This window comes from Pinus tabuliformis, chromosome 8 (genome assembly GCF_031772625.1).
Source record: "Pinus tabuliformis cultivar Carrire ecotype Pingquan chromosome 8, CPIR1, whole genome shotgun sequence".
NCBI classification, from domain to species: Eukaryota; Viridiplantae; Streptophyta; class Pinopsida; order Pinales; family Pinaceae; genus Pinus; species Pinus tabuliformis.
The window spans coordinates 868,306,998-868,321,264 of NC_142294.1; the positions used below are offsets into that span (position 1 = coordinate 868,306,998).

The 14,267-nt window shown below is 37.5% G+C and overlaps 1 protein-coding gene across 1 annotated transcript in view; it reads right to left on the minus strand.

Moving 5' to 3' along the window:
- LOC149238316 (uncharacterized) overlaps positions 1-10,842 on the minus strand; it is an 85,789-nt gene extending 74,947 nt beyond the window's left edge. Inside the window, exons 1-4 of the mRNA XM_089369528.1 lie at positions 10,808-10,842; positions 10,535-10,668; positions 10,268-10,404; positions 10,076-10,177 (exon numbers count right to left, since the gene is read on the minus strand). Coding sequence (XP_089225654.1) covers positions 10,076-10,177; positions 10,268-10,404; positions 10,535-10,668; positions 10,808-10,842 — 408 coding nt within the window. The remainder of the gene's footprint in view (positions 1-10,075; positions 10,178-10,267; positions 10,405-10,534; positions 10,669-10,807) is intronic.
- Positions 10,843-14,267: the final 3,425 nt, after the last annotated feature.

A 14,267-nucleotide genomic window follows, 5' to 3' on the forward strand; every position in this document is an offset into this window, starting at 1 on the left:
ACTGTCCATGTACCATACACTACCCATCATCGATGACACCATACATGCGATGAGGGTAAAGTCCTTTTCAAATTGTGAGGCAAGAGCCTCCCCTGCCGCTTCTCCTGAGGGCTTCTTACCGGCCTTCTTGAGTGAACACTTTGTAGCAAAATGTCCCAGCTTGTGACAATGAAAGCACTTGACTTTCACCATGTCCTTCTTCTTGTCGCCATGACAAGTATCTGATTTGGAACGGGATGACTTCCCCTTCCCTTTCTTTGCCTTACCCGCTAAGGCACAATTCTCCTCATCATGAGTTTTTGATGAGGATCCGTCTCTAGTGTTCCTCTTAATCTCTTCCTGTACCAAATCCAACCACAGTCGCTCCCAATCTGGTAGCTTCTCCCTCCCATTAACAGAGTCCTGGTAACTATGCCAACTCTTGGGAAGTCCTAGAAGAGCTAGGCTCACCATATCATCTTCGGCAACAGTAATCCTGACACTTCCAAGCTCATCCCGACAATGGGTGAACTTGGTCAAGTACTTCGGAATTGAGTTGCCCTTCTCCATCTTGATCTTTTTGAGTTTGTCCTTCAGTGCCAACTTCCTATGGTCACTGCTATTTTGAAACAGGTTTGTCAATGCCTTCCACATTGAGTATGGAGTATCCTTACCATGGAGACTCGAGACAATGTGGTCTCAAACTCCTTCTAGGATAATTCTTCTCGCTTTTGCCACACACTTTCTCCATTCAGCTAGATCTTTAGCATCCGATGTTGGAGGCTTAGAAATGTCAGGATCAATGAATTCCTTGAGGCCATTATCTTCCAGCACTGCCTCCATCTTGTCTTTCCAAGCTATGTAATTCGAGTTGCCCTCCAAGGCATACTCAAGTCGCAAACCATAGAATGACATATTGTTGCTCTGAAGTATGAACTTGCAAATTCGATTTTCACCTGCACAACAAACTCGAATTCTCCTCTTCTATACTATCTCCAGCTTCGATACCATGTAGATTTTTATTATAGATTCAACAGCTTATGTGATATGCTAAAACACAAGACAAGAATCTACTCTACTCTTCAACGAAAACCAAAATTGATCGATGAAAACAATACGCTGAAAATGAAGAATATCAATCGCACATAACACAATATTTCTCTAGGGAAAGCAACTGCTAAAAACCTCGACTATCTATATTGCATTAACCAGAAGATCTGAGAATAAAATACAATGCTTGTTCAACCCAAACAATTCATGCACAAGTACAATCTAACTCTTGCTTCCTAGGTTGACTCTAGCCAACACTTAGCCAATTTACTAACCTTCCAAGCCCCTACTTCCTTACACAATCCCTAAGGGAATTAGCCCATATTTAATTGGGAAATCCACTCTCCATAACTGCGCAATCCAAACATAGGTCCTCAACTGATTGCATGCACCATCTGTACAACTAGGAAAATTATACAGTTGATAGTACATTATCCCTGAACTTTAATCTCAACTGGGTCTTCCTATGGACTAACATGCATGAGTTCTTTATGAGTGAATCTTCAGTTAACTGGTGTGGTACTGGTGATGCACTAGTGCACTACTCCACTACTAAATCTCTACTAGTTCCTCCAACAGTTAGAACTAGTTTAACTGACTATAACTCAGTTAGACTGAGTTATCTAATTACAACTCAAAAGAACTCAACTTGGGCCTCTTAAATTTAGGGATCACTCTACACGACTCTAGATAGACTTCCAACTCGAATTTTCTAAGTCAATTAAGTCTCTTTTACTTAATTAACAATTACAAGTTGCTATGAGAATACAATTTCGATTTAATTCACAATTTAATTCAAGGGAAAATTAAATTGGAATTCCTTGTTGCTAATTTTAACACAAAGGATAAGGCATATCTTTAGGTTTAGGAGGCCCACCTTCAAACATACGATCATGGCAGATGGGTGAGGGACCACATGGCTGGCTCAGGTGGCGTAGAAATGTCATAACAAGCTAGTTGCTGGCTGCAAGGGGCTGCTGGCTGTCGCCTGAGGACCATCTTGGAGAAAAAAATTATCCTCGGGATATCACCCACATAATGGTGGGTAACAGGTCTATAACGAACGGGTGTTCCCCCTTCATGTATTTAATTGTAATATCTTGATGTAAAAAATATTTTAGTAAATGATCCCTCATATTTAGACACCATGGTTAAATTATTTGAGGGTGGAAAAATTATTAATCCCCTCATGAGTCAAGTAATTAAATTTTCTGGCAAAAATAAATTAAAAATTATGAACCAGAAATTTAATTAATTTTAAGTCCTAAGAAAAAATAATCCTCCAAATTAACAAATTCGTGAGTTCTAGAAGAGATAATTTTTGGAGGTCCCCAGCCAAGGGAATATTGAAAATTTCAAGAGATTTTGGACCCTTGGACCTTGATAGTGAAGTCAAAATCAATGTTTTGAGGAAATCAAATCAAAATAATTAATTTTGAGTTGATTAAAATTCAATTAAATGAAAAATTTGAGTTTCCTCAACAAATAAAATAATTTCGACGAAAGAGATTAAAAGATTATTAAATCTTTTTTAACGGTCGAGATTACTTTGAGGATCAAACCAACTAGTCGTTGGAGAATTAATCTATAAATTAGAGGTCATTTGTGTTGCAAAATTAGAAAAGCAGTAAAGATTTTCTTGATCTTGATAATTACTTGTGATGTTTCTTATTATTACGATTCTTTATATCTTCTTTCTTTAGTTCATCAAGTAATTACCAAAAACAGTAGCACATAAAACAATGAACACAAGATGTAGGCACATGCCAGGGTAAAACCCCACTCGAGAGGAAAACTCAGTCAAAGTAATTCTTCCTTTTAATAGTATTCTTTGAAACTCTTCACCCTAAACTAAGACCAGACCTTCCCTCCACACCAAGTTAACCTCCAGAAGATTGACCTTTTCCCAACAACTTCGACTATGCAGCAACTTGTAGTAGCAAATAGCTTTCGGCAACAATCCAACTTGGAAGACTTCAATATCCCAATCCAGGGCACGAAATAGAGAGAGACCACCACCAAAATTTCAATTTTCCTTGACTCCTTAGACTCACCCAAACTCGCATTCAATTCGACTCCCAACAACAAACTTTCCCAGCTACCCACTTCGCGCTTTTGCCTAGCAACAAGATTTTCGCACTTCTGCTCAGTAGAGAGAATTCGAACTTAATGAGAAGAGATGCTACAAATGAATTCGATGTCCTTCCTTTTATAGGCTTCTTGTGGGGTCAAATAGGGTCTTAGGCCAACTTGATCTTCCCTTGGGCCAACATGGTGTGGAGGTTCCATAATTCATATTTGACTCAATACTTAACCTTTTTACATGATTCAAAAGCCCAAGAAGGGTCTCTTTAAATGTACAATAATTCTATAGACTCAGAATAAGCCCTAGAAGTCCTTTATGGCGACTTTGACCTAAAACATGGTGACCCAAGCATGAAACCCATGCTTTAATAAGTCACAATAATAATAATAATAATAAATTCTTTTATTTATTATTTTGACAAGTACAATACATAATGACTTAAGTACATTATTGAAGACCAAACATAGTTACTTTTTCCAACAATTTGTCTTCTGAAAGGATTCGATCATTCAATCGTGTACTAGCTCTTGAAGCTCTTGTAAACTTTTTCTGGAATAATACAACGCAAAGTCTTTGAGTGATCCAGGTGGATATTGGTGGCCACCTGCCAAGTCCACCTGGACCCCCACCATTGTTTTTCTCAGCATTTTCAGTTTCCTTAATTGTAGCACAATTTACTATTTTTAGCAGTTTTTCGGGTCCTGAACTTCCGGAGCCATTTTGAGGCCCTAAACGATGTTTTTTGGGGAATCTGGGGGCAACATGGGTCCATGGAAATGTTGCCCGTTCCAACAATGGTAGTGCTCGGATAGATCTTTCTAACGAGCTATTGTATGCGTCAAACGGAGATCATATGCCAAAGTTACGACCCCGGGAAGTTGATGTACCAATTTACCCCAAACGGGGCCCACAGTTTGGCGTTTCATCCCCTAGGGTTAGGTTTTGGAATGTTAATGGTTTTCCATTGTTTCTCAACAATAAATAGGCCTTCGAGCCTCATTGTAACACAGTTCAGAGGCATGTAGCCATCACATCTCTTCTCAGAGATAAGCTACCATCGCCCTAGCTGGTTTATTTCCATTTCTGGTTGTAAGCATATTTCAGTATTTTCCATTAATGAAATGAAGTATTATTTCCGCTGCATCTTTGTGTATATGGTTATCTCTGTAATTTGTTGTGTTCCTGTTTAAATCCGGATCATTGGGGTTGGGGTTTTACTTAATGGCAGTGTTCCTCTCCAGTATTTTATGGTAACTTGTATTTAAGGTTTTGTTGATCTTATTTATAAGTTGTTGGTTAATAGTTCTTGTAGATCAATCCATTGCACAGGTACCTTGCTTAGGTTGTTGGGTTTTAAGATAGCATTAAGATTTTTAATTCATTAGTAGGTATCTCTAATCTTTAACGATTTAATAGTTCTTTCATACCTCTATTAGTTTAACGACTTATTTTATAAGTGTGCAAAAATCATTTGATTCAAAAATTTTGCGGGTTTGGGGAAGTTTTTGGTTGAACCAACCGACTCCCAAAACTAAGATCTAGAGAGCCTTCCGGATTAAAATTCCTAGATTATCTAACGAATTATATCTTGCAAGGGTGTCCTAGGCTAGTACCTAAAACTTAAAAAAAATATTTTTCAAAATATTGTGCTAAATTGTTAGAGCTTACTAGAAAGGGTCTCAAATCTACAAATCTAGAAGCAGAGTTGGACTCATACTCCTCACATGTGATAAATCTGTAATATAAGTGTATAAATTTGAAAAATTAAAAGTTTTATTTTTTGTTTTTTGTTTTCTAACTTGGGATTTGGGTTTAATTTTAGATTTTTGTATATATGTGGGATCTGGGGTTTTATTTTTGTTTTGTGCAAGTTTAGATCTGAAGTTTGTTAAGGAAAATTTGGGGTTTTAAGGCAGATCTAGGCCTTAGAGGGCAAGATCTAGACTCAAACTCTTGTGTGCAAGGATCAAACGACGAAATCATTTGTTTAAAGGTTCAAATCTAAGGTTTTCATAGTAAATTCTAAGAATAATTTGAAGCAAAAATACATCATCTTGAAATAAAAAATAAAAATAAAAAATCTAAGAATTTTTTGTAGGGCCCTTGGGCTACCATTTTTTCCTCATATCCATTGCCTTGAGGCTCCTCATTTTTGCGTAATCTTCGTTCCCTGCTCAACTCCCTAACCCATAGGTCCAATTCTTTGCTCCCTCGTTTCCTGCTCCCTCCTCTTCGAAATCCTCTTCAAATTAGCTGCTAGATCCCTACCCTTTGTTTTCCTAGCCCGCAACTCCTTTTCTTTATCTCCCTCAGCTTCCTAATTCCAAACGCAACCCTGTTATTCTTCCTCCCGTGACCCTAAACCCTCAGCACTCAGTCCTGCACGTCACATTTCCTCCCTACATCATGCTCCCTCTTTGCTCCTCCCTTGTTCCCTTCAACCAGTGTCACTCATCCTCCTCAGTGCCAACTCCTTCGCCTATCCTCCTTGTTGCCCACAGCACCCTCGCTACTAACGCCTCCCTCTCCTCTTCGTTGCTCGGCCCTCTTCCCTTGCTGCCTGCTAGCCCTTTCCTCTTGGAAACTCTTCCACTGCATCAGATCTTCGATTCCTCAACCCCGAACGTGAGTTCCTCTCCCTCAACCTACATACGTCGTTTTCTTTTTTCGACCTGGCCATTTCGATTTAATTCATTTGTATGACCTTGGCCCATTACAAAAAAAAAAAAATTATTTAACTATTCCATAAACAATACATCAAAGAGATATAGAACAGTCGGTGAAGGAGCGCGCTGTTAAGGCGCTCCGTATGCAAAGGTCACCGGTTCTAGTCTCGCCGATACCAAAAAATCCAGCATGGTTTCCGCTAGTGCGGCTCAGGCCGGGTGCGATCCCCGGGTGATTTTGACGGCTTAGATGCCCCTGAGTCGTGGCCTCTCAGCCACAGGGTAAGAGTGATTTTCAGGATTCACCCACTTATCATCAAAAAAAAAATACAAAAATTTATTTTTTTTAAGTGCCCTTTGGCCCTTTAAAAAATAAAAATTTAATTTTTTATTTTCCACATTTAAATCATTTGATTCATTGGCCCTCTAAAATTTTAAATTTCCATTTTCAAACATTATCACATTAAATTTAATAAAAGTATGACATAATTTTTTGAACTTAGGTTCTTTTTTTTGAATTTTTTGTGATAAGTGTTTTTATTTTTTGGGCCTATAATCTTTAAAATCTTTGTGGGGTAAAAATTTAAATTTTTCTACATTCAAGGCAAATAAATTTTTTTTCTAAGTTTGACTATAGAAGAAAAATATATTTTATGGATTGGAGTTATTTAAGAAAATCATTTAATTCCATAATTGCTTGAAGAAGTATTTATTTTATTAGCATTTAAATTTCATGGTTTTTACTGGTAAATTGGTAATTAATTTTCGAAATTTTAGTGTTTAAGCCTTTTGCATGCTTCAGCTAAGTTTCATATCTATTGAGATCGCTCATTGTTTAATTAACTCTAAGTGTGGGTTTATTTACTTGAACTATTGGATATTTCCTGCATATTTAGTTTGGAAATTTTCAGGTAATTGTCATCAGAATTTTTATCGAATACTTTATCATGGACTTGTGGAAAATTGTATATCTTTCATTTCCTAAATTGAGTATTTTGAGCATTTGCATAATTGGGATTTTCATTGAAATTTTCATTTAAGTACTTAGCGTTTAGCTCAGAGTAAATCGTAACCTAAGTGCTTAAGTCTTTAACATCTCATTTCATCTTGCATTTCATATAAGTTAGTCGATCATCCATCTAAAGCAGCGTTTGTCATCTTGTTACTTGGTGAATCATTTATCTTGCAAGTCTTTTCTTTCTAAGCATTGTATTTAAAGGCACTGGTCTCATAACTTTAAATCTGGTTTGTCTAAATTTAATTGAATATCTTAAACATTGCTCAATTAATCTTGCTTGCATCTAATTTAAGTCAAGTTAATAAGATAGCTTTCAGTGCATCTCCTAGAACTTGTTGGTTCCCAACATTTTTTCCTTCATCATCCATCTTTCACCTCTTAGGGACTACCCCCCTTAGCTTGCCTAGGAGATAGCTAGAACAGAGTGGACAAAGTTTAAACTTTACAGTGACAGCCTTTGTTCGGAGCATTGTGGCCCTTGGTGTACATTTTGGATGACAACAGGGCCATTCTTTTTCATTGCACCCAAGAGACCAGTTATTGCAATTATTTTCCAATTATTGCATTTGAAAAAAAATATCCTGTAGCAACATTGGTTATGTTGTGGACGCGATTTTTACTTCTAAGTATATGAGATAGAGAACCATGGGATATGGTAGCAATGTTTACATCTAAGTATATGAAACAGAGAACTATCATTTATTGAAGAAATGATCCAATGTCAAAGCTACAATGGCTTCTCATTTAGGCAACAACAATCTCTTAATGACATTTTTAGATTCAATTTTCAAATGTAACTTACCACTCAATCTGCCAACTGGTCCTACTCCTCCAAAGCCACCACCACCACTGGAACAATCTACCTACCTTCCTTCCCTTAGATATGGGCAACCACTACCAGTAGACTAGCATCTCCAGCAGTTTGAAATTGCTTGCCTTAAACAGAGTCTTCAACCACACCTTTCTTCATGGTCCTTCTCTGTTGCCTTAATGTTGGATGAGCAGAGTGGAATGGCGCCCTCAAAAAACCTAGGCCTTGAGTTCTCCCTGCCCTTTCCTCATGGCAAGCCTACAGCCTACCAGAGATTCCAATAGACACCCAAAGGAGATCGAAAACATCTCATTCCACAATGCCCTGCTACTCGTCCTCTTATGTTGCTCCATCCTGAATCAACTCAAGCTTGTGGCACTAAAGCAATCCAGCGGTGTCCATGCCACTACTAATATGGGTGGGTCCTTCATCATCCACCATTCCAATACTGTAACTTATCCCTTCATTTCTCTGCACCTCAATCTCTAATATATTTAGCTTCTAATGGTTCAATAATGGTTTCAATAATGAATCCATTGTGAAATTTCTGACATTTTAGCTTCTAATTGTTCAATAATGAATCCATTGTGCATTGTTCCAATTGTAGAAAATTCCAGCCCTAAGTGATTCTTTCCCTTATGATCTCAATCAAACAAATCAATTATTGAATTTAATTAATGTAGAAATTAATTTTGGACCATAGCAACAATCATACAATAGCTGGAAAAGTAAATAGAAAGCATAAAACAGTTTTCGCATACACAGGTAATTTCTCTTTCAGAATCAGCTTCTAATTCCTTATTCAAAGCCTACAATAAAACCTCCACAATCTACCAATCTAGCAGCTCCACAATTAATCAAACTCACCTCAGAAACAGATCTGCACAAAAACCGAGAAGAAACAACCTACAAGGAAAACTGTATAGCCTGCTATATGGTCTGTTGTAGTACAACATACTGCTGTACAGATCTGTACAACTATACAAATTGCTATTGTATGGCCTCTTCCTTCCCTCTGCTCTGGCTCATCTCCTGCTTCTCAGCTTTGCTCAACTGGTTCCTATCCCTATCCAACAAAAAATTGTGTCTGAACATTCTATCTTGACATGTCTTTATACGTTTAGTTGAACCCCTAATCTCTCAGTAAGTTACTTTTCAAAATACCTCGAACCACCTCGAGCACATTCACACTAAACCTGTGTGGAAGTTCCTCACCGAGCTATATTTCTCAACACCAATAAAACTGTATCCCTTCTTTTCTTGAACACAATCACACCAAAATTGCATATCCAATGGCTCTTCTCCATACTGAGATTCAAACTTATTGATGCCTCATTGGATTAATCCGTACATTCTTTCTACAAAGGCAATGATCACTAAATTGAGAATTTATATCAACACAACAATGTGTCGCAAGTAGACATTTTTCCACAGGGATCAGTTTGTGTAAAATGGATCTTAACATGTCAATTAAGGTTCTTGCACCTTTTTCCACAAAACATAGGCATTCATCACTACATTGAGAATTAATTTCAACACAACAATGTGTCACCAGTAGATATTTTTTCCACAAGGGGAAATTTGTGTAAAATGGATCTTAACATGTCATTTAAGGCTTTTGCACCTTTTAACACAAAACATTTTATTGTCCCCTTAAAAGGATTCTGCAAAGATTGGGCTGCTTTTTGAGGTCTCTATTATATTTTGGAATGGCTCTTTACTTGAAAGATTGGATTTTGTATTAAGCATATTCAAACACATTTCATCCAGCTCCTCCAGTATCCAAACCTGATTTCCTTCAGCATTTCCTTCCCCAGTTTTAGGGCTGTGCTATTAACAAACAGACCACTGAAGAGAGGATAGTATATCCTTTTCAATGATTTGAGCACGAGTATATAATCGTCAAATTATTTAACTTTTGTGTTGATATTCAACAGAATGGTCTGTTGCAGATATGCTCCCTCATGTTGATGATATCCTAAAGTCATTTAAAACATGTTCAAACATTCATCTGTACAAGTTAGAAGTGGTGAATATGTTGTATTCTAGGAAGTTTTGAAAGCTGAATTTCACTATTCCTAAGACATCCTTTCTCTATACTTTCTCCTATTAACAAAGAAGCCATGAACTTCAGATTCCAAGATGATCTTGATTCCAAAGAATGATAACGAAATCAGAAAGCAAAACTGGAAAACATATTGGGGTTGATAATAGGGGAAAAATCAATATTAAATATAACGATTGCCAGAACATAATGAAACATGTATTTTAATGTCCAATACTAGTACAGATGCTAAGTAAAAAGGTGACTTGCAGGAGCATATAATATGACAGCAATAGACTAGTCATGAATGACTTTCTTTGTGCCATAAAATACTTCATCCATATGGATTTTAATGCCACAAAAAATTACAATTAAAGCACTGAAAAGCAAATCTTGGGTCCTCTATCTAAAAGAAAAGCACCTTTTGTAGCCATTTCTTTAGGCGAGTGTGAGGTGTAGACTCCTCTTTTGGCCTCTTCTTATTATTTTTTATCTCACAGATAGTTTCTAGCATAAACTCCATCTGTCAAAAATGCAAAACAAAAACTTAGGGCTAGTTAATTTCACTTGTTTGAACAACCATACAGTGTTACTATGTAACTCAGCACCATACCCTCTTTCCACTATTTTTTGGCTTTCCATCTTGTGTCCCTGCAGGTGGATTTTTCAATTTCTGCACCTGCTGTTGAACACCAACAACAAAATCTTTCATAGCAGCTGGATCATCACGCCTTAAGCCCATGCCACAACCTGCTCAAATCACCCAAAAATGTTAGTGTCCTATTTGACATGTGCCAAATGATTTCAGAAGTCATAACATTGTGTGTGTACTACACAAAAAAGATGTAAAAGAGAAAACATCAGGCAAAAAACTGCATACATTGTAAGATTGTCAATATTGTAGAAACATCCAATTCTTCCAAGCGTTGACTTAACCGAGTAAGAAGGTCGTAAATTAAGTCACTGCAAACAACCCAGCAAAGCCACAGATAGTCATCAGCATTGTTAGGATAACTAAATAATAACGTCTACAGATATCTAAAAAGCATAAAGGATGGGATCATTTCCTTTCCAGGGAGATGTAAAGTATAGAATACATGGCAATCTCCAGGGAACCAAAAGGCGAGTTTAGTAAGCTACAGTTTATAATTACAGGGTCAGAATTGTTGTTTGGCTAAAAGAGTCCATACGTTCTCAAATAACAAATCCATTTATTATCACATTCCGAGCTCCGATATGGACGTATTAGCACCTGAGACCATCATTGCAATTGGATCAACGGTGACCAAGGTAAAATCTTATCATTGCAATTGGGTCAACAGTGACCATGGTAAAATCCACTTTCACTAAGAAAATGCATAAAAACACCAAAAATCATGTGTTATGACCACGGAACTACAAATAGCCATGACTGTCAAAAAGCATTAAATTAGATGTCACAAGATTAAAGCTAAAGACAAGACAGAGAAGGATACTAATATGGACTGGAATTTCAACAAAGGGATATACCGTTTTGGCAACATACCCTATAACATCACATAGGTAACAACCAAAGGCTGAAGATGGTCCATGAGGCATGACATTAAAGCCGCCAGAAATGATGGCACTGCACAAAGGAAGGAGGCTATCGCATCAACCCAGGAACTTGCACTCCAAAGCCAGCTTCCGATTGGTAAAGCTTTCTGTGCAAGCAATGCCTTATGAACCGTCTCAAAATTGTTATGTATGTGTGAATATTCACAACACAGACACCCAACAGCAATGTTAACATGCACACAATAATCCCAAAATAGGGATATACCGTTTTAGCAACATACCCTATAACATCACATAGGTAACAACCAAAGGCTGAAGATGGTCCATGAGGCATGACATTAAAGCCGCCAGAAATGATGGCACTGCACAAAGGAAGGAGGCTATCGCATCAACCCAGGAACTTGCACTCCAAAGCCAGCTTGCGATTGGTAAAGCTTTCTGTGCAAGCAATGCCTTATGATACTATGAAAGATGGCCCATGTGGCATGACACTGAAACAATTGACAATTTTAGCAACAAAGTGAGAAAGGATACTATGACATAAGCAAGGGACTTGCACACCAAAACCAGTTTCTGGCTTGGTAAATCTTTTTTTGACGGCTGATATGTTATAAACCATATACATTTCACACTTTACATATGTGGGAATATTCACAATACTACCAGCGTGAGGGAGGTTGATATCCCATTAAACTAGGGACTTAGATTGGTAAAGCTTTTGGCGTGGGCGATGCCTTAAAAATCATCTTCATCTCACAACTGTTATCTATGTTTGATTATTCACAACATACAATACCCTAACAAAGGTAAAAAGCATGGTGCATTAGCAACAACCACCTCTCTCCCAAGCGATTAAAACATAGTGTTTTAATAAGAAAAGAGGAACTAAATTATTCAAGTCTGAGCTTGACTAATGGGCGGAGGAGATTCTAAGGAATTTAAAATTTTACATCAATCGTATTGTAATAAACGATGTTGCATGACTCGTACTCGAATAAGACTCGTCACGGCATCGACTGGTTTAAGACTCGGTAACGACTTTTATAAGATTTGTAATAAAAAAAAAAAAAAAAAACTAAACTTAAAATGTGGTTAATTTTAAGCGCAAAAAAAGAAACTAGTGACAATTACAATCCTTATAAGTTATAAAAATCACAATATATGCAATAATTCATAACATCATCTCATATCTATAAAAGTAAAACATAACATATTCGATTTTTGTAAGCAAAACATTTAGATATTGAATAAGAAAAGGACTCATGATTCCATAATTAAAATCAAAAATGTCTGCAAGTTCAAAATTCAAATACATGTCATAAATTATAAATGATTGTCTCATAACAATCTTGAGTCTCATCACTCATGGACGACCACGCCTAAAATAAGCCCTCGTGGAACTAGTGGTAACATCGAAAGACTGAAGCAACTATGAGGCAAGTGTATTTGGAGTCTCCATTTGAGATGGCAAACTAGAGAGATCCTCAGTCTCTTCATCAAGCCAACTCAAATCAAGGGCCTCCTCCTCCACAACCCAATCAAACTCTAAATCAATAGTATCCAATAAAATTGGATCTGTATCCTTTGGTTGCACTTGTTTTGTGAGAATTTGAAGGTTGTAGTAGATGAAAACCAACTTCTCCAACCTCTCATGCTCCAACTTGTTTCTCCTTTTGTTGTGGATGTGCTCAAACATTGAACAATTGCACTCACAAGAAGAAGTGTTGCAAGGTTGACTCATAACTTTGATGGTGAATTCTTGTAATTGTGGTGCCTCAGCGCCACAATCTATCCACCAATGAGCTGTAAAAAAATAACAACAAAGATTATCAATTTGCAATGCCAAACATATAAAAGAGAACTAGCAAAATTACAAGCTAAGTTCTAGCAATTTGAACTTACAAGGCATTTTCTTGTCCTTGAGACGTTGGCTTGAGCTGAATCCAAACATGCCAGATGCTTCCTTGTACATATCTCGTTGTAAGTTGATTTTGTGATGAATATCTACATCCGAGAACATCTTCTCAATGCATATCATAACACCTCTCATCACCTCGAGATCTCTTTGAATGCTAGACCGCTCATTATAGAATAAGCTCGGATTGAGATATGCTCTTGCTGCATGCAATGGTGAATGTAGTTGCTTGTCCCACCTAGAATCAATAATTTGCCATATAGGGAGATATTTAGATTCATTTCCCTTATAGAAAGTCTTGATGGCCTCTTTGGCCCTGTCCATGCCCTCATAAATATATCCCATTGCAGGTTTCTCTCCATCCATCAATCTCAAGACTTTCACAAGGGGCTCAGTGAAGCTGACAATCTCAGTCACTTTGTCCCACAAACTATCAGCAAAGACAGATGTTTTCACAGACATTGCTTCCGGTTTTGTGCTATCTTTCCAGAATACCCATTGCTGGCTACAAAACATTCTTATCAAAGCTTAGTACTCATACAAATGGCTTTGGAGGGAAAGAAAGTTTGTAGCAAACTTGTGACAGCTGGGCGACTAAAATCACCCTGTGTGAATTCCCTCATAAGCTTCAACACCCAAGCATGATTATAAATATACTTGGTAATATGCTTGCATTATTGCACAACGTCTTGCACCCACTCCAACTTCCCAATGTCCTCTAGCATCAAATCTATGCAATGGGTAGGGCATGGAGCCCAAAAAATGGTGGGATGTTTAGCACAAAGCAACCTTCCAGCTGCCACATAATTTGTCGCATTGTTCGTGATTACTTGGACAACATTTGTAACCCCAACTTCCTCCACCACATCAGCCAACAATGAAAAAACCAAATGTGCATCTTTTACATTTGCAAATGCATCAATGGATTTTAGGAACATGGTTCCTTTAGGGCCAGCTACAACAAAATTTATTATTGTTCTACCCCTCTGATCTATCCACCCATCAGACATAAGTTTACAACCTGTAAATTTCCATGAGCTTTTAATTCTCTCCAATTGTTCCTTGACACACTCAAGCTCCTCATCTAGCTCTTTCCCCGTAAGTGCATTATAAGATGGGGCTTTGTATCCAGGGCCAGCGCATGCAATGGCATCCACCATGC